Genomic DNA, 20183 nt, shown 5'->3' on the forward strand with positions numbered 1-20183 from the left:
TTCTCTGTCGTCATACCTGCCACGGTTGCCATGGTGACATTCCCCTGTTGCAGAGCGGATGCTGGCACCACGATTCCTTGGGGGCTGAGAGTTCCTGTGATGGCGCTTTGAATCTGCTGTAAGTCATAAACACACAGCGAATGGGTTATGTTATCAGAAAACAGAAAACCCATGTTTAAAACTCCAAAACACGTGGCATAATGGCATCGTCAGTAAAGGAAAGATGCTTGAGGCAAAGAGCATCATCGGAGGACAAGCCTTCGTAAGGCATGCGTTACAGACATATCTGGAAGCAAGAGATGCCAAACTGACTGAACGTTAAATATGATATGATCAATACTGAGATATTAGTTTCAATTTAGCTTCCAAAAGATTATCTTTCACCTCATCAGCATATTAAACACACCCTACAGCCCTGGAGATATAACTAGGAAGACTAAAATTACCTGATCGAGTCACACACCTTCTCCATTCAACTTGGCTCAGAGTTTTCCAAGAACCAAAGCCTCCTGGACAGGATGAGCTATTCAAAAGATGATGCCACAGGCTGGGGAGTCACCCCCGGGGGCAAAGCCTGTACCTGCCCTTCCCACAGCACAGGGCACACTGGAGCCCCCAGTGTCCACGTCTGTGGGGTGCTGGGTCTGGGCCTGGCCTACTGCAGGCTCCATGCAAATGTCCGTAAATACCATGTCGGAGAATCTACCCATCTGAAGTCAGATCCAAATGGGCCAATTTATCCATTTCCTGTGATGGCTGGACTGGGAGTTGGCGAGGGACGGATCTCTGCACCTGGCATCCAGCACAGGGTCTGGCACACAGCAGGCACCCAGATATGTGAGCGGTTAAATAGCCTAAGTAGATATCCTTCAACGACAATTACTCTGTGGGTATCACATCCATTTGAACGTATAAGCTTTGGTAGGTCTATATAAAGTTTGCTATATAAACTTGGTCAGAATAAAAATTAAGCAATCCAGGGCTTCCCTGGTGGCGCAGTGGTTGAGAGTCCGCCTGCCGATGCAGGGGACACGGGTTCGTGCCCCGGTCCGGGGAGATCCCACATGCCGCACAGCGGCTGGGCCCATGAGCCATGGCCGCTGAGCCTGCGCGTCCAGAGCCTGTGCTCCGCAACGGGAGAGGCCATGGCAGTGAGAGGCCCACATACCGCAAAAAATAAATAAATAAATAAAATAAAATTAAGCAATCCAAATCAGTATTCTAAGTTCCCACATCAAGAAGCTAGAGGGCTTCTCTGGTGGCGCAGTGGTTAAGAATCCGCCTGCCAATGCAGGGGACACGGGTTCGAGCCCTGGTCCGGGAAGATCCCACATGCTGCGGAGCAGCTAAGCCCGTGGGCCACAACTACTCAGCCTGTGAGCCACAACTACTGAGCTCGTGTGCCACAACTACTGAAGCCCGCGTACCGCAGGAAGAGAAACCACTGCGATGAGAAGCCCGCGCAACTCAACGGAGACCCAGTGCAGCCAAAAATAAATAAAATTAAAAAAAAAAAAAAAAAAAAAGAAGCTAGAAAAAGAGGAGCAAAATGAAACCAGAGCAAGCAGAAGGAAGGAAATAATAAAGATTAAAGCAGAAATCAATGAAATTGAAAATAGAAAAACAAAAATCAATGAAATAAGAGCTGGTTCTTTGCAAAGATCAATACAGTGACAAACCTCTAGTAAGACGGACAGAGTAAAAAAAGAGAAAAAAACAAATTACCGGTATCAGGAATGAAACAGGGGAGATGACTACAGACCCTGAAGATATCAAAAGATGAAAAAGGAATACTACTGTAAATAACTCGACACACTTAAATTTGACAGCTTAGACAAAATCCAACATGAAACAGATAATCTGAATAGCCCTATAACTAATAAGGAAACTGAATTAGTAATTTTAAAACTTCCAAAAAAGAAATCTCCAGGTCTAGGTAGTGTCACTGGAGAATTCTATCAAGCATTTAAAGAAGAATTAACACAATTAACCAATTCTACATATTTCTTCCAGAAAACAGAAGAGGAGGGAACATTCTCCAATTCATTTTATGAAGCTTATACTATCCTGATACCAAACCTAGCCAAAGACTGTACTGAAAAAGATAACTACAGATGAATATCCCTCAATATAGACACAAAAATGCTTAACAAAATATTAGTAAACAGAATTCAGGAATCTATACAAAAAGAATTATGTGCCAGGGCCAAGTGGAGTTTATTTCAGGAATGCAAAGCTTGCTCAATATTCAAAAAACATCAAGTAATGTAAATCTACCATATTAATAGATGAAAGAAGAAAAATCACGTATCAATCTATGCAGGAAAGCATTTATCAAAATTCAGCATAATAAAAACTCTCAGAAAAATAGGAATAGAAGGGAACTTCCTCAACCTGATAAAGAGCATCTAGAAAAAAAACAAACCTACCACTATTCCCCGAGACTGGGAAGAAGGCAAAGATGTCCCCTCAATCCCATTCAAGGTAGTACTGGATGTTCCAGCCAGAGCAATAAGGCAAGAAAAGGAAACAGAAAGTATATATATCAGAAGGGAAAAAAATAGAACTGTCCCTATTTGCAGATGCCAAGACTAAACAGGTAGAAAATCCTAAAGAATCTACAAAAAGGATCTCCTAGGACTAATAAGGAAGTTCAGCCAGGTCCCAGGATACAAGACAAGGATACAAAAATCAACTGGATTTCTACATATTGGCATGGACTCTGAAGTTAAAAATATAATACAATTTACGATTGTGCAAAAGAGTGAAATACTTAGGTATAATTCTAAAACCACGTGTGCAGGAATTTCATGTCAAAAGCGAGAAAACACTAATGAAAGAAATCACAGAAGAGTAAATTAGTGGAGAGAGCGCCGCGACTGTGGGCTGGGAGAGTCGACACGGTAAAGGTGTCAACTCTCCCCAAGATGACACACAGGTTTAACGCAACTCCTGTCAAAACCTCAGTAACATTTTTTTGCAGATATAGACAAGATTATTCTAAAATTCATGTGGAAAGACTAAGGAACTAGAATAACTAAAATAATCTTGAAAAATAATAAAGTAGGAGGAATCCATCTACCCAATTTTGAGACTTATATAGCCACAGGAATCAAGACTCTACGGTCTAGATACACAGATCAATGGGACAGAACAGAGAACATAGCAACAGGGCCTACAAATATGCCCAACTAGTTTTTGACAATAGTGCAAAGGCAATTCCATGGAGGAAGGACAGCCCTTTCAACAAATGGTGCTGGAGCAAATGGACGAACATAGGCAAGAAAAACCAAACCTGAAAATGGGCCATGGATTTAAATGTAAAATATAAAACGTTTAGGAAAAAAATAAGAGAAAAATCTTTGGGACCTAGGGCTAGGCCAAGAGTTCTTAGACTTGACACTGAAAGTATGACTCATAAAAAGAAATTTGATAAGTGGGATTTTATCAAAATGAAAAAGGTTTGCTCTACAAAAGACCCTGTTAAGAAGATGGAAAGATATGCTAGAGACTTGGAGAAAGTATTGGCAAACCATATATCCAATGGAGGACTTGCATCTAGAATACTCTCCAAGGTCAACCATTTTTTAAAAATCCAATTAGAAAATGGACAAAAGACACGAGCAGACATTCTACCAAAGAGGATATACAGATGGGAAGTAAGCACATGAAAAGATGGTCAACATCACTGGCCATCAGGGAAATGCGAATTACAACCACAATGAAATGTCACTACACCCCTTCAGAATGGCTAAATATTACAGTGCTTCAACATGGATGAACTTGAGGACATTATGCTAAGTAAAATAAGACAAACACAAAAGGACAAACATGGTATAACTGCCCTTACATAAGGTACCTAGAGGAGTCAAGGTCACAGAGACAGAAAGCAGGATAGTGGGGGCCAGGGGCTGGGGGGGGGAGGGGGAGGGAGAGGGAGGAGTCAGTGTTTCAGTGGAACAGGGTCTCAGGTTGGGAAGGTGAGAACGTTCTGGAAAGGACAGTGGTGATGGTTGCACAACAATGTGAACGTGCTTAATGCCACTGAGCTGTGCACTTTAAAATGGTTAAAATGGTAAGTTTTGTGTTATGTGTATTTTACCACAATCTTAAAAATTCATTAAAAAAAAAAAGAATTAGAAAGAAATGACTGCTACTCTGGCCTCCAGAAACATGGGCTCCAGGGTCCAGGACACAGAGTGAAGCCTCCCTTTTTCACGGCACGAAGCCCAGGTGGGCTCTCTCTCTGGCCCGAGGGAACACATTCCCAGCACAGGCCACGTTCAGAGACCTAGAGGATCCTCAGGGCAGAAGAGCAGAGGGCAGCCCCACAATCCTGAAAGGGCTGGTGGCCTCAGACATCAGCACGTTTCACCCTTGCAGACGCTGCAGGGAGCGAGCAGGAGCACAGGGCCCGCCGTAAATACCTGGGACTGGACAGGGGAGTACGGGCTGCCAGGTTCCCCACTCAGGAGAGTTTCACTGTTCATTTTCGTTTTTAGACAAGCAATATAGCGACTGCAGAAATCTTTGCAGAGTTCATTAACCTTTTCCAGCTCAAGAAGATGAATACGCAGAACCTGGATTGCTTTTACCATCTAGAAGCAAGAAAATGAAGACTTTCAGACCAGAAAAAGGGAGCATGACGGTAAGTTATCATTATCACCACACAACTCTCCTTGGTTATAAGCTTGGTTATGACTCAGCTTGGTTATGAGCCAGCCGAGGAGTCCTGTACCGCCAGTAACAGGAGGAGCAAGACACCAGATACTATGCAGAACCACCACGCACTCCAGCCCCACTGACCTGGGGCTTGTTGTTTCGGCTCCACCTGGCGTGCCGGGACAGAGGCGGTCACAGCTCCGGGAGCCAGCCGGGCCTCGACCTTGGCCTCGCCCAGCGACTCACCCTCGCCCTGCTACTGCTCCTTCATCTGTAAATGGGGATGAATCCGTATGCGCCTCCCGGGTGGTTCTTAATTTTGAAGAAGTTCAACTTACCAACTCCGCTTTTAATGGATTCTGCTTTTGGCATCAAGTCTAAGAACTCTGCCTACCCCTAGATTAGCCCCAGATCCTAAAGATTTTCTCTTACAATTTTTCTAAAAGTTCTTCGGTTTTATACAAAGTCACTACATTTGGGGGTAACTCGTCTTCCAGCGGTAGATGACTGACACTAGCGATGAACCATTAGCATAGACACCACTTCCTGTGAACGAACAGCCTAAAACTCAGCTCCTTCCCCGTGACCTTGGTGGGGACAGTTCACACGTCTCTGTGGAGTGAACCCGTCAGCCAGTCAGTAGTGAGAATGACCAAGCATCAAGCTCTGCTAGGCCCCGTGCTAGGGCACCAGGCAGGAGAGCCCTGGTCCCTGCCGGCCTGGCCCATGCTGGCTACCCCCGTGCCCTCCTCGCTGCTGGCCGCATAGCAGAGATGCAGAGGCAGAGGGAGCATCTGGTCCTCGTCCCCAAAAGGCAGGCACTGTTGGTCCCATTTCGAAGAAGAGGAGACAGACTCGAAGTCAGACACCTCACCTGTAAGATCTCCTTGGCTGTAAGGGTTGAATATTAATGAAAAATTAAAAACAATAGCACCTAAGACCAAGGCCATTTATTCAGGGAAAAGTTTTCCAAAGACCCTTTCCTGCTGATGAGGGGCCTAAGGTTCTGGTCTGGGAACTGGCCAACTCTAGTGGGAATCCAGCCCCAGACACAGGCTGCCAGGGCTGCCCGGTGCTTAAGGATGCCGCTCCCCTTGGGCACAGCAGTGATGTCAGCCCAAGGAACTCTCCATTGCTTTCGGGAAGCACAGAGAACCCAGGGTTTTGGAGCACTGGACCTGGGAGGGGGGCACCTGCGTGAGCCAGGCTGGCTTCAGACTGAAAGCCTAAGGGAGGCCGTGAGGGGTGTCGGACCCCTGATAGGTCCGTCCCTGCTCCACACTCACGTCCCTGCTCTGTGCTCACAGGCCGCTCCGAGTCGTCACACAGCCTGTCACCCACCACCAGTGCCAGCCTCCAGACAGAGCTGTCCTGGAGAACAAAGTTGTGGTCCACGATCAGGGAAGAGCCAACACCTGAAGCTGGGCCCAGACACGTTCCCAGGAAGCAAGACACAGGGCACGCCGATCCCAGTGGACCTTCCTGAACATACGGGAGGGACTGAACCCCCAGCCCACTCAGGATGCAGGCTCAAGCCATCCTGTTGGATTATTACAGGAAGGGGTCAACAGAGAAGGCTGGAGACCTGGCGACATTCAAGTCACACACGGAAAACTATCTCATGAATTGTACAGTTCTCCCCTTTGGTAGAGTCACAAACAATCTGAAGTTCTAATTAGAAATTTAAAATTTATCGAACAGATTAAATTTAGAAGAAATAAAAATTAGAAACATGTATTTTACTTACTAAATTGTCAGTTTCTGGATCTTCACAAAAGAAGGGCTTTCCTTCCTTCTCTTGCTTCCTTACAAAGTTCTCAATGTCCACATCAAAACTGGCAGAAGTTGTGCCTTCCGAGCCCTGTGTAGATTGTTCACATTTTTCAAACAACAAAGCTAATAATGGAAATAGTGGATGCCTGGGGGGAAAAATTTTAAAATATGTGTTCTACACTTTCATGAAAATGTTTTAGTATGTACATATGCAATGTTTTATATAACAGCTTTGCTGAGATATAATTCACACACCACATAATTCATCTGTTTACAGTTTATAATGCAACAGATTTCAGTATAGTTACAGAGTTGTGCAACCATCACCACAGTCGATTTTATAGTATTTTCATCCCCCAAAGAAACCCTGTAACTATTAGCAGTCACTCTCCATTTTCCACCAAACCCCAGCCCCAGGCTACCACTCATCTACTTTCTGTCTCTACAGATTTGCCAATTCTAGACATTTCATATAAATGGAGTCATATACTATGTGACCTTTGGTGTCTGGCTTCTTTCACTTAGCATGATGTTTCCTAGTCTCATCAGTGTTGTAACATGTAACAGTACTTCATTCTTTTTTATGGCTGCATAATATTTCACTGTATGGTTAACACCAGTTGGACAGTTTTAAATTTTACTTTTAGATCCATACTCCATTTTGAGTAGATTTTTGTAAAGGATGTGAGATTAGGTCAAGGATCTTCTCTCTGCAAGTTGATGTCCAATTGTTCCAACTTGGACAATTTGTTGGAAACTCCACCTTTTCTCCACTGAGAAAATCAGGTAGACTGATTCTTCCAACTTTATTCTTCTTTTCAAAATTGTTTTAGCTGGTCTAGTTCTTTTGACTTCCATATAAAATTTAGAAATAACTTGTCTATATGTACAGAAATATCCTGCTACAACTTCAATTATAATTGCTATAGAGCAATTTTAGGAGAAATGACGTCATTACTATGTTGAGTCTTCCAATCCATGAACATCGTATGCCCTTTATTTAGGTTTCCTTTGACTGCTTCCATTGGCATTTTATAGTTTTCAACATAAAGGTTTTGTATGTGCTTTATTAGAGTTATACCTACATTTTTTTGGAGCTCTCGAAAGTGGTATTTTCTCTTTAATTTCAGTTTCTAATTGTACATTACTGGTAGAGAAATAGGATTGGTTTCTGTGTGTTGCCCTTGCAACCTGTGACCTAATTAAACTCACTTATTTAGTTCTGGAAGTTCTTTGGTACACTCTTTGGGATTTTCTATATGTGGACAATCATGTCAGTTGTGCACAAAGCCAGCTTTATTTCTTCCTTTCTAACCTGATATACCTTTTCTTTCTTTGTCTTGCCTCAGTGAACTGGCTAAACGTCCATTACAGAGCTGAACAGGAGTCAGGGTGGACACCTCTGCCTTATCCCCAAACATGGGGGAAAACATTCCATCTTCCGCCATTAAGTATGATGCGAGCTGCAGGGTTCTTTCGTAGTTTCCCTACATCAGGCTAAGAAAGTTCCCCTCTATTGCTGCTTCACTGACAGTTTTTAATCATAACTGGCTGTTGACTTCTGTCAAATGCTTTTCTGCATCACTTGATATGATCACGTTGTGGGTCTCACTGGTTGATCTCTGAATGGTGAACCAGTCTCATATTCCTGGAATAAGCTCCATTTGGTCACTAAATATTCTTCTCTCTACATGTTACTGGATTTTATTTGTTAATATTTTATGAATGCTTTTTATGCCAAAGTTCATGAGGCATACTAGTCTTTAGTTTTTTCTTTTTTTATATTGTCTCTGTCTGGCTTTAGTATCAGAGTGATGTTCAATTCATAAAATGAGTTCAGAAACATTCCCTCTTCTTCTATTTTCTGGAAAAGACTGTGTCGACTTACTGCTTTTCCTTCTTTTTGGTAGAATTCTCCAGTACAACTAACTATCTGGGCCTGAAGATTGCGTTTTGTAAGGTTGACTAAAATGTAGATTTATATTCCAAAACTTTTTAAAAAAGATATTAGGAATAACATTGTAATCTGAGAAAACTTTCACCCCAGTAGTTATCACATCATGCCTCACTGCTCTGCCTGGCTAATAGCTCACGTTCCACTTAACCAGATTTTCCGTTCTCTTTACTCCTCTGAACACCCACACGCTTCACATCTCATTGCTACCTATAAATGGCCTGCTTGTCTGCGTCCATCGGGGTCTGGGACCCCACAGGGGGAGGGCTCACTCCTTCCACATCCGGTTCAGAGCAGGTGGGGTCTTGCTCCGTTTTTAACTCTGTTACTACTTGCATCTGTGAAAGGAGGAAGAGGACTTTAGTTACTAAAAAGAAAATAAGCTGCTACCAAGTACAGTAAGTCCCCTATGTACGAACCTTCAAGTTGTGAACTTTCAAAGATGCGAACGGATTATAAACCTATTACACTACAGTACTATATAGCCAATTGTGTTAGTTGGATACCTAGGCTAACTTTGTTGGACTTATGAACAAATTGGACACGAACTTGCTGTTGGAAAGGAACACGTTCGTATGCAGGGGACTTACTGTATTCTATTCTCAAACAGAAATGCAGTGGAATGGTAAGCTGCCAGACAGTTACATGACAGGCAATAATACGTAAAGAATACTACCAACAAACTCCTTTGAATTTAATGTGCTTCTAAGTGGCTAAAACAAAGGTCAAATTTCCAAAACATTTAAAAGTTGAGAGGACCGATATCTGTGAAATGCTTATGATTTTCAGAACCGTAATAACTCTACATCCCTGAAGGGAACTGGTACACGTGTAGTCTTTCTCGTCTGCCTCTCCTTGTTCTCTGTCCTCACACTGAGTAACGTGGCAGGAAGAGAAGAACAAACAAATAATCCAAGCTTTCTTATCCTGTCACAAAAACAACTCAAACCCAAGATGCTCCATATTTGTGACAGGGCTGAAATTCTCCCTTACCTATCCTTAAACTCAGGAATACACAAGCTATAAAAATGTTACAGGGACTTCCCTGGTGATGCAGTGGTTAAGAATTTGCCTGCCAATGCAGGGGACACGGGTTCGAGCCCTGGTCCGGGAAGATCCCACATGCTGCGGAGCAACTAAGCCTGTGTGCCACAACTACTGAGCCCACGAGCCACAACTTCTGAGCCCATGTGCCACAACTACTGAAGCCCACGCACCCTAGAGCCCGCGAGCCACAACTACTGAAGCCTGCGCACTCTAGGGCCCGCGTGCTGCAACTACTGAAGCCTGCGCGCCTAGAGCCCGTGCTCCGCAACAAGAGAAGCCACCGCAATGAGATGCCCACACACCACAACGAAGACCCAACACAACCGAAAATAATAAATAAAAAAATTTTTTTAATGTTAAGGAAAGCTACTGCATCCAGAAAGCAAAGACCAGCGGTGTTTAAAGAAAGTGTTAAACGTAAGAGGAAGCCTTAAAGATATTACCACTGAAATTGCTTTAAACTGGCTGTTGTTTGTAACTTAGGGGAAAAGGATTTAAATCCTTCAACATAAAGAATTCAGTTTACAAATAAAACAAAATCGCTACAGTAAACTTCTTGTTATCCCTGAGCAGATCACCACCCTCCTCGGCTTCTTCAGGACTGGGGTATCTGGGATCCACCTGCCCCGCCCACAACTGCCACCCCCATCCCTCAAGGAAGCAGCCTGTTGGGGAACCTGTGGTGGGGTGGGGGGGTGGGGGGAAGCTCATCCACGGAGATGGGAGAGCCTGCATCCTGCCAGGAACCCAGCCTGGTGCTCGGGGCTGCAGCCGAGAGAGCAGCCCTTCAGGTCCGGGCTCAGGCCCTGTTCTCAACTCTCCAACAGGCCAGAGTGAGCAGGTTACTTCCATTCTGCTGCCTTTAGATGGAACAGTATACTTGGGAATTGCTTCTCTCTTAAAAAAATAAACCTGTGCGCCACAACTACTGAGTGGGACTTCCCTGGTGGCGCAGTGGTTAGGAATCGCCTGCCAATGCAGGGGACATGGGTTCGAGTCCTGGTCTGGGAAGATCCCACATGCCGTGGAGCAACTAAGCCCGTGCGCCACAACTACTAAGCCTGCGCTCTAGAGCCCGCAAGCCACAACTACTGAAGCCCGCGCGCCTAGAGCCCACGTGCCGCAACTACTGAAGCCTGTGCACCTAGAGCCCATGCTCCGCGACAGGAGAAGCCACCGCGATGAGAAGCCCGTGCACCGCAACGAAGAGTAGACCCTGCTTGCCCCAGACCCAATGCAGACAAAAAACAAAAAACAAAAGCCAAAAGCGACTGACTAAAGCCCAATCAAACACAGTCCTTCTGGAGAGAAGTCTGACAGTACTATAAAAAAAAGCCTTAAAGGATTTATTTCAGGATTTTAAAAAAATGATCGTGAAAAAAGAGGCATCTAAATGTTCAACCAGAGGACCGGCTAAGTAAATGCGGTCTGTCTGTACTGTAGAAGATCAAATGCTTACTGAAAGGAATGCTCACAAGCGGTTCTCCACGTCACGGGAAGTGCTGAGCTGTTACAAGCGAGGCCTTTCCCCGCTGCGCCCAGCCCTGCCCTGGACTCCCTGCATCAGGGCAGGGACCAGCTGGAGGGAGACGGACACGTAACAGGGTGTGTCGGAAGGTGATCACTGCCACGGATGGAGAACAAAGATCAGAGGAAGGGACCGGGAAGCGGGTGGCAGGTGGGGAGCGGGCCGTGGGGGTAACCAGGGCCAGTGGGGGGTCCTCGCAGAAAGCGGGGTGAAGCAAAGACCTGCAGGACAGAGCGAAGCAGAGCCCAGGGGCAACCAGAGCCAGGGCCCCGGGGCAGGCAGAGGTGAGAGCCTGTGAAGTCGTAGGGCCCTCCGGGCAGGGAGTCCACGAGGAGCCACCGCAGGGCCCAGGGAAAGCAGGGACATCGTTAGATGTGCATCTGAGAAGCAAAATCTCTTGGAAATATCAGAGGACTTCCTGGTGAAGAGAGCAGCCTGAAATACAATTCCCTACCTCTAAGAAGCAAAAACACTTAAAACATTTTTTTAAATCAACAAAACCAAAATCACTGCAACAGGAAACATCCCAGGAATGGAACAAAACTGTCCATCAAGGGAAGACCCGACTTGGGAAGGGGACAGGGTTGCAGCTCAGGTCCTACACACCCCCTGAGTCACACCGAGTGGGGAGTGACAGGTGGGCAAGGCGCCCCAGGTTTGGGGGGGCGGTCCCTAAACCCTTGAGCAGGGAGCCGAGCGTCATGACCGTCTCCTGCAGGGGCAGGAGACGTAGAGACAACACCGCAGCTGCACCCCACGTGCCATCGGATGGTCCCCTCTGCCACCCACATGCCGGGGAACGAAACCGCACAGCTCCCGCGCAGGCCAGCAACTGGGCACCACGGGAGTCCATGATAATCACCACAACCTTTAAGAGCAACGATACTTACTAACACTGACGTGAGAAAGGTCAATTCCCAAGAAACTATGACTGAGGGGACTCAGAATTACTGGCAATCTCGGTGTCATTTAGGAAATTATTTGAACAATTCTACAGCTCATCTTTCTGAGCACCAAGATATAATAAATGCACCAAACGTTCAACACTGAAGCTGCACCCTCACGGAAACTAGCTTGTGACACACAAGGTACTCTTCGCGTTTCAGTACTAGGTCGGCTGACTACTTAGGACGTGGAACAGGGCGCCAGCGCTCACTTGTTGCCCATCTTGATAGCTGTCTATGCTCAACGTCTGTGTAGCCATCATGGTGAGTGAGTTCTTTATAAAACATCAAATCATCTTGAGTCAAAAGCAAACGGTGTCTGGGAAGACAAAAGCAGAGAAGCATCGGTTAATAACTCAGAGCATTTCTTGTCCCCTTATTCCACAGCACCCGTATACCTTTTTAAATACACATCTTCACCTGGAGAGTGAAAACCATCCTTCACACTGCGGTATAAGCCAAATCCTACTCAGCAGCCCCGCACCTGCCTGGCGACTGCGTGTCTGTACTTGCCCCGGGCCTGGACGCGTTATCACGTCTCCAGGCATTTGGGTTTTATTCCTTCACTCACCCAGCAAATGCCTAGTAATGTCTACACGTGAGGGACACTGTCCTGGGCCCTGGCGCTTTCCCGGGGCCACAAATAAGAGGAAGGCCAGGCAGCACACGGAGGGGCAGGGGCGCTCGGGCGGGGTGACACGACAGAGGGTGAGCGCGCAGCTGGCGGGCCACATGGCTGCGTGACGGGGCAGGCGCACTGACACTGAGCCCGGGGAGGCCGACCTCAGGCAGGAAGGACACAGGTGAGCTCAGGGAGGCTGCGCCGGGCATCAGCTCACATCTGCACGCGATGCAAAGGTGGGAACGCTGTCATTCACCTGTCACCACGCACACAGGTAAATGAGACGAGAGAAACCAGGTGGGGATGCCACCTGTGCCCCCCGCAGACAGGAGGGCAGCAGAGCCATGTGCAGAGGGACAGCAGAGTTGGGGGGCAGTGGGGGACACGGGAGCAGGTCACACCCACTCATGGGCCACGTGAAGACTGTGCACCTTCTTGGGGCGGGGGAGGGAAGCCCCAGGAAGGTCTGACCAGAAGGGCCCTGAGGCTCCCGGCTCAGGACGGTCCCTCTGACGGCGTGCAGGGCAGGTGAGGGACTGTAGGGCCAAGGAGGGTGGAGGCCGTGTGGACGGGGGCTGACGGGAGCACAGGGCGTGCAGATGGCCTGGGATGGGTAGGGGGGCGGGTCCAGGGAGGGTCGACAGTTCCCACCTGAGCCACTGGCAGAGCAGAGCCGCATGTCCCGAGGTGGAGCCAATGGTGGGGAGCGGGTTCTGCGGCCTGGGAGGAGAAAGCAAGAGACGGGACGCTGAAGGTCTGAGACGCTTCTCAATACCCACGGGGGAATTCTGAACGAGCAAGTCTGGGCCACCAGTACAAGACCGGTAATCGTCAGGGCGTGGCCAGCACGTGCAGAGGTGTAAACGTGTCCTCCAAGATAGCCCAGGTCCTAACCCCCAGGCCCTGCAAGTGGGGCCTTACTTAGAAACAGGGTCTTTACAGGGGTAATCACGTTAGGGGTCTCGAGAGGCGCGTCCGGCCGAGAGGCGGAGGGGAGGCTCTGAGAGGCGCCGAGGGGGGGCGAGGGGATGGCCACGTGAACCTGTGTGAATCCGAAGCAGACTGGAGTGGTGCTGAGCCAGGCCGAGGACACCCAGAGCCAGCCGGTCCTGAGCCCAGCGCCGGGAGGGGCCCGAGCTGCTCACCTACGGGCGTCCACCTGACAGCGGCTTCCCAGCAGCTGACCTGAACAAAATGCACAGCAGAGGCCCTGGAAGGGCCTAGACCAAGAAGGCAGAGCCACAGCCAAGTGGGTCTCGGCTGGGGGCCAGTTCTCCACGTTACTTTCCAGCCTCCGCCGGCCCGCCCCACAAGATGACAGCGCGGCCGAGCCCCCAGCTGCCGGACCTAGGCAGTGGCGGGTCACTCTTCCAACTCTGGGCGCTTTCAAAATGCCCATAATAAATACTGGGGACAAGTCAACGTTTCATTTTAAAAACATATAGATGTGCAGTCCTTCTCTCTACCCACCTGGTTAAAACGTCAATATCTGACATAACTTGGTACAGCTGTCCTAAAGGAAAAATTTTGAAGTTTGCGTCCAAAGCTTTGAAGATACATGCTCTCTCTACAATGGAACACCACGCAAGGAAGTGGGGGAAAAAAAGGCAACTCCATATGACTAACACTTTGTTGAGTAAAAAGATGGGGACAGAGTGCCCTGGTCTCACTCCCGCAGGACACCGAAGGCGCCTGGAAGAAGCTGCCAGCAGATGGCGCTGTCCGCCTGAAAGGGTGGTCCAGGCCTGCCGGCAGCCATCTATCTGCAAAGCCCGCAGGCGAGGCTCCATTCCAGGCTGCAGCAAAATGATCCTCCATGTTGGGGCAGAAACACTGCCTGGCACCTGCAAGCGGGCAGGCAAACAGCCCCCAGCGGAATTCACAAGGTCATCCCGCAGAGCTGCTTGGGCTTGGGAGGAAGCGTGTGCCCTGGTCCAGGCCTCTGGCAACCTCAGCAATTCAGCTACAGGCCCTCCCATCCCTGGCCAAGGCAGGCCCAAGACAGAATCTGAGTGACTAAGGGAAACCTACCATTAACTGGGAAATAAAGCATCCAACCCAAGGATGAAAGGTCAGCAGGCTCATCTTTGTTTAGCAAAAACTCTTCTTTTAGGTATTATATGAAAACCAAGGTTAACTTGAGATTTCTAAACAATCAATTAATCCCTAATTCTCTCCCCCATTACATAGAAAAGTAAGCTTCTATTATATTCAAACTCAACAACAGTGTCCTCACTCCTTTTTTTAAAGGTTATATACTCCATTTATAATTATTAAAAAATATTGGCTATATTCCCTGTGCTGTAAAATATATCCTTGTATCTTGTTTATTTTATACCTAGTAGTTTATGTCTCATAATCCCCTACCCCTACCTGCCCTTTCCCTCTCCCCACTGGTAACCACTAGTTTGTTCTCTACATCTCTGAGTCTGTTTCTGTTTTGTTATAGGTACTAGTTTATTTCTTAGATTCCACATATAAGGGCAACATACAGTATTTGCCTTTCTCTGACTTATTTCACTTACATAACACCCCCAGTCCCTCCATGTTGTTGCAAATGGCAGGGTTTCACTCTTTTTTATGGCGGAGTCGTTCTCCATTGTGTACATATACACCACTTCTTTATCCATTCATGTACTGATGGCCACCTCGGTTGCTTCCATATCTTTGCTACTGGAAACTGTGCTGCTGTGAACATTTGAATCAGTGTTTTCATTTTCTCCGGATATACGCCCAGGAGTGGGATTGCAGGATCATATGGTGGCTCTATATTTAGCTTTTGGAGGACCCTCCATACTGTTCTCCATAGTGGCTGCACCACTTTACATCCCCACCAACAGTGCACATGGGTTCCCTTTCCTCCAACTGTCTTCACTTCTTAACGTCACGCGAGGCTCTAAAATCCAAGTCAAAGAACTGCCAACCCAACAGACTTACAATACCATGGTCTTTAAGGGTGAGACACGGTTTTTGTCCATTTTATTTCTACAAGTTTCATCCAGTTAAAAAAGAACACATTTATGGAAATTGTCACTTTGGTACCCTTTCAAGAGTTCCAGCCAGATTAACACAAATGAAGAAAACACAACTTTCCAATTTTCATGTACAGAAACGTTAAAACTAAAAGTAATTAAAGAAATACAAAATTTAAAACTATACATCCTTTCTCAGCTAGCAATTATTAACTTTAAAACAACAGTGCACCACTTTGCTAGCAAAGATGAAGTGAAACCCAGCACCCTGAAGGAATCCTAGGTCTCAAAAACCGTGTAACTGGTTTGGAAGGCAATTTGACCATATGTACAGTTACCCATAAAAAAAAGTTACACTCTTCTCAAACTCAGCTAAGAAGATAGCGTTAGTGTTGTGACCTGAAAGGCAGACAAAAAAATGAAATGTGAGCCAAATCTAACAGGCAGGCATTTTAATATTTCTAAGCATTCTAGTCCAGGACAAGTGACAAATCAGGGAAGAACCAGAGGTAGACAGACTGGCTGAGTCCCACCAGGTGGAGAAGGCCTTCCTGCTCAGAGCAGATGGTGAGTCCGGGAAGGTCCAGGTTGGCTCAGTCCGCAGAGACAGGAAGAGGAGGTGCAGCATGCGGGTCAGACGGTGGAGGGGGCCCCAGGTCAGCAGCACCCCAGCTTCCCTCATCCCAGCCCACGTGGTCCCCCAGATGAGAAGCCCGACTCGCCTGAGATGACTTCCTTACTGCCTTAGTGGTGTCTCTAAGCCCTGTGGGAGATTTAGATTTTAATATTTTTGTGTTTAGCTCCAGAATAATCTATGTATTTGACATTTAAGTTGTTTGCAGTACGCAAGAAAATTTGGCAAATTAATCTTAGGTTTTAGCCTTGATTCCAATTTAAAAGTATAACTGAGTTACTGATTTTACACATTTCTTTTTTAGTGAAAAGGCACAAGAAATTTACTAAGATTGTAAACATTTCTTCATTTATGCAAGTTTACTGACTGCCAGGGACTATTCTAGGTCCTGAGGGTGCAGCAGTGAACAAAACCAAGTTCCTCATCCAACGAACGTCACTTCCTGGTAGAAGGTTTGGAAAGTTTGAGAACTTGAGATTCACTACATGTGTAATTTTAAGTTACTAGATCTACTGAGAAGGTTTCATTTATTTGGTCAGATATTTAAGGTGCTTAAAACGAAAAGTGTATCTACTAAACTTAAAACTAGGGTTCAAAATGCATAAGGAGATTTAAGTTGTATATGGGACTGATCATTAAAAATGGTACATGTAGTCTGATCATCTTGAGTTGATCAAAGGCTTTCTTATGGGTGAAAGATCAAAATTTACTAAACTTATAAAGAGAAAAATGAAATCTATAAATCCTAACAAAAAATCATAGAGAGAAAAACAGGCCTGTAGCTTTGTAGCCTTAACAAATGTTGATTTAAAAATAACCTCAAGGGCTTCCCTGGTGGCGCAGTGGTTGAGAGTCCACCTGACGATGCAGGGGACACGGGTTCGTGCCCCGGTCTGGGAAGATCCCACATGCCGCGGAGCGGCTGGGCCCGTGAGCCATGGCCACTGAGCCTGTGCGTCCGGAGCCTGTGCTCCGCAACGGGAGAGACCAAAACAGTGAGAGGTCCACATACCGCAAAAAAAAATAATAATAAAAAATAACCTCAAATAATCTCTTCTCAAAAGAGAAGAGCTCAAAAGCCTCATTTCAAAGGGCATTAAAAACTCACGGCAAGCGGAACAACTAAGCCCGTGCACCACAGCTACTGAGCCTGCACTCTAGAGCCCGCGAGCCACAACTACTGAATCCTGCGAGCCACAACTACTGAGCCCACACACCTAGAGCCTGTGTTCCTCAACAAGAGAAGCCACCGCAATGAGAAGCCCGCGCACCACAACCAAGAGTAGCCCCTGCTCGCCGCAACTAGAAAAAGCCTGCGTGCAACGAAGGCCCAACGCAGCCAAAAATAAAAAATAAATTTATTTAAAAAAAAAAAAGTTTGATGGTTTTTGTGGAGGTCTTCTGTAGCCCTGGTTAATTAATCCTGAAACACTTCATGGTTTTTCTTGCTACTGTCAAAAGTATCTCATTGTCACTATACTTTCTGGTGGACTGCTGGGTAAGAAATGCCCCCAGTCTGTGCAGGCTAACCTTGTACCCGCCAACATTTCTAACAGCTTATGGAGAGTCTACTGGTTTTTCTCAGCACACACAGATGCAATCCCAATCAAGATTCCTGCTGTTTTTGAAAAACTCAAAAAATTTCAAAATATCCTACAAGGCCACGAGTAACAACTAAGAAGTGGGTAGGGCTTCCCTGGTGGCGCAGTGGTTGGGAGTCCGCCTGCCGATGCAGGGGACACGGGTTCGTGCCCCGGTTCGGGAAGATCCCACATGCTGTGGAGCGGCTGGGCCCGTGAGCCATGGCCGCTGAGCCTGGCGTCCGGAGCCTGTGCTCCGCAGGGGGAGAGGCCACAACAGTGAGAGGCCCACATACAGCCAAAAAAAAAAAAAAAAAAAAAAAAAAAAAGAAGTGGGTAACAGCACAGGAACAGGTAAACAGGCCAATATAACAGCAGAAATGAGACACTGGACTCGTCAGGGCTGGAAGGAAAAGTACCAAAGGTGCAAAAAGCTTTGGAATTGTGATGCTTTTACAAACACCTCTCTGAACTCAATCAATTGCTGCGAAGTGCTGGTGAACCCGGGGTTCTGGTGCTGCTCCCCACACACACTGTATGTGGTCAACCACATGCCCCCGCTTAGCCACGGGCACGCGGACTCTCGGCGACCTGGGCGGGCCAAGCAGAAGCTCCCGCAAGATCAGAGCTCCGCGTCAGGGTCCTGTTTACGCGGCCCACACTAACGCAGAGACGCACAGAGAACTGGTCCAGGAGGGTCCATCTTCATTTTGCACTGCCAGCGTCACAGCGGGGCTTAGTGAGGGCAGGAAGGAAAACGAGGGAGGAGATGTCTTCCCAGGGTCTATATATGTCCAGACCTAAGTGAGGCACTTTTAGAGCACATTCCCAAACCCTGACACGACTCCCGAGATGGGGGTCTTTGTCCCCTCCTCTTCAACGTGGCCTACACTCTGCTACTTGCTGGGAAGCAGGAGAGCGCATCCGGAGCAACGCTGTGTGACTCCAGGGCTGCGGAAGCTCCCGCCGCCGTGTTCACCAGGACACTCGCTCCTGGAGCCCCCAGAAGTAAGAAGTCTGACTAAACAGGGTGCCCCCTGCGCTCACTGTGAGGAAGCCCAGGCTACAGCGAGAGTCCACGCAGAGGTGCTTTGGTCAGCGGCCCAGCTCGTGTCCCAGCTAACAGGCAGCATCGACTTCCAGATTTGAGAAAACCCCTCCGAAAGACTCCAGCCCTCAGCCACCCAGCCATCCTAGCTGAGGACCCCAGCCTTGTGGGGCAGAGACGGGCCGTTCCCACCGCAGCCCTTGCAAACTCCTGGCCACCAGACCCATGAGCAGAGCGAGGTGGGCGGCCTCCTGTGCCCCCGCCAGCAGGGACCGGAGCGCTGGGCAGTCTCTGGAGCCCTGCTGATGAGCAGATAGGTACAAAGAGGCGGAGCGCCTTTGAGAGGCCCATCTGTCTGGCTCCCAGGCCCTGCCGTTCCTTCTATGTGCTATTTCAGAGAACACAGCAGAACTGTCTTGTACAAATTAATAAACAGAACCCTTAATTAAATAGAGTTGGGAGGCCAGCAGGCGCACTCCCACGCCCCGACAGTAGGGCCGCCCGACAGAAAGTGCACAGACCCCTCTTCCCGCCTGGCAAGGCCTCAGCCAAGGAGACACTGCCCCGCCCCACCCAGCAGTGAAAAGCCACCGGACGGTCCCCATTCCTCCAGCAGACTCTCGACTCCAGAGCCCTCCTCTTCTGGCCACGCAGGGCCTTGCACGAGCTCCCCTTGGTTGCAGACCCCAGATGTCAATTCTTCGTTGGTCCCGAATAAACCCAGTTTTGCTGGAGAAGTAACCAGCAGTCTATCTGTTTTATGGCAACCGTTTCTAAGATAACTGTAGAACTCACAAGGAAGTCAGGCGAAGGTTTGACAGTCTGACAACTTTCATGCCTACAAATGTCAATTACATCAATTCAATCTATGAATTATAGTGTCATTCAAAACGCGAAACACTAAGAGAATGGATGAAGAAGGTGAACCACCAGGTACACACCACAAATGACCTTCAGTCATGTAACGTTCAACGCTGCACACACGGGTAACTCTGCTTTGCAAACATTAACGAGTCTAAAGAAAATGACGGCCTGGTGGTAAGAAGTGTACAAGTGGCATCTCCCAGTAACAGCCAAGGTTTGCAAGTCAGACATCTCCAAAATATCCTAACAATTACTGAAAAGGAAAGGAACTCCTCCTTCCTGACCGATCAACATGTATGAGAAATACATGATGCAGCCGCCGTATGTTGCCAGCACATGGTAACGATACTACCTGTGAGCATGTAAGAGTTGAAATGCTGGGCGATGAAGACCCCAACTGCAACCGTAAAGTTTATTTTCCAGAATTTCACTTTGGAGAACAGCCACCTGGTGTTGATTCAACAACTAAGCTTTTAGAAACAATCACGGACCATCACACCTCCACTCCCTGAGCTCCCCGTAATATGCCTCCGGGCCTCTCTCCCATGGCCACTC

At 47.5% G+C, this 20183-nt stretch overlaps 1 protein-coding gene across 3 annotated transcripts in view; it reads right to left on the minus strand.

The window, feature by feature from the left end:
* Window positions 1-20183, minus strand: part of PKNOX1 (PBX/knotted 1 homeobox 1) — a 45947-nt gene that overhangs the window by 15856 nt on the left and 9908 nt on the right. The window contains exons 2-7 of one of the 3 annotated variants that reach the window (XM_081234918.1): window positions 13182-13250; window positions 12121-12227; window positions 8600-8727; window positions 6410-6581; window positions 4428-4598; window positions 17-116 (exon numbers count right to left, since the gene is read on the minus strand). In XM_081234918.1, coding sequence (XP_081091044.1) covers window positions 17-116; window positions 4428-4598; window positions 6410-6581; window positions 8600-8727; window positions 12121-12171 — 622 coding nt within the window. In that variant the 5' untranslated portion in view covers window positions 12172-12227; window positions 13182-13250. The remainder of the gene's footprint in view (window positions 1-16; window positions 117-4427; window positions 4599-6409; window positions 6582-8599; window positions 8728-12120; window positions 12228-13181; window positions 13251-20183) is intronic. The other 2 variants (XM_081234919.1, XM_081234917.1) reach the window with 2 other exon arrangements.

Source organism: Mesoplodon bidens (genome assembly GCF_964165515.1).
Source record: "Mesoplodon bidens genome assembly, chromosome: 5".
NCBI classification, from domain to species: Eukaryota; Metazoa; Chordata; class Mammalia; order Artiodactyla; family Ziphiidae; genus Mesoplodon; species Mesoplodon bidens.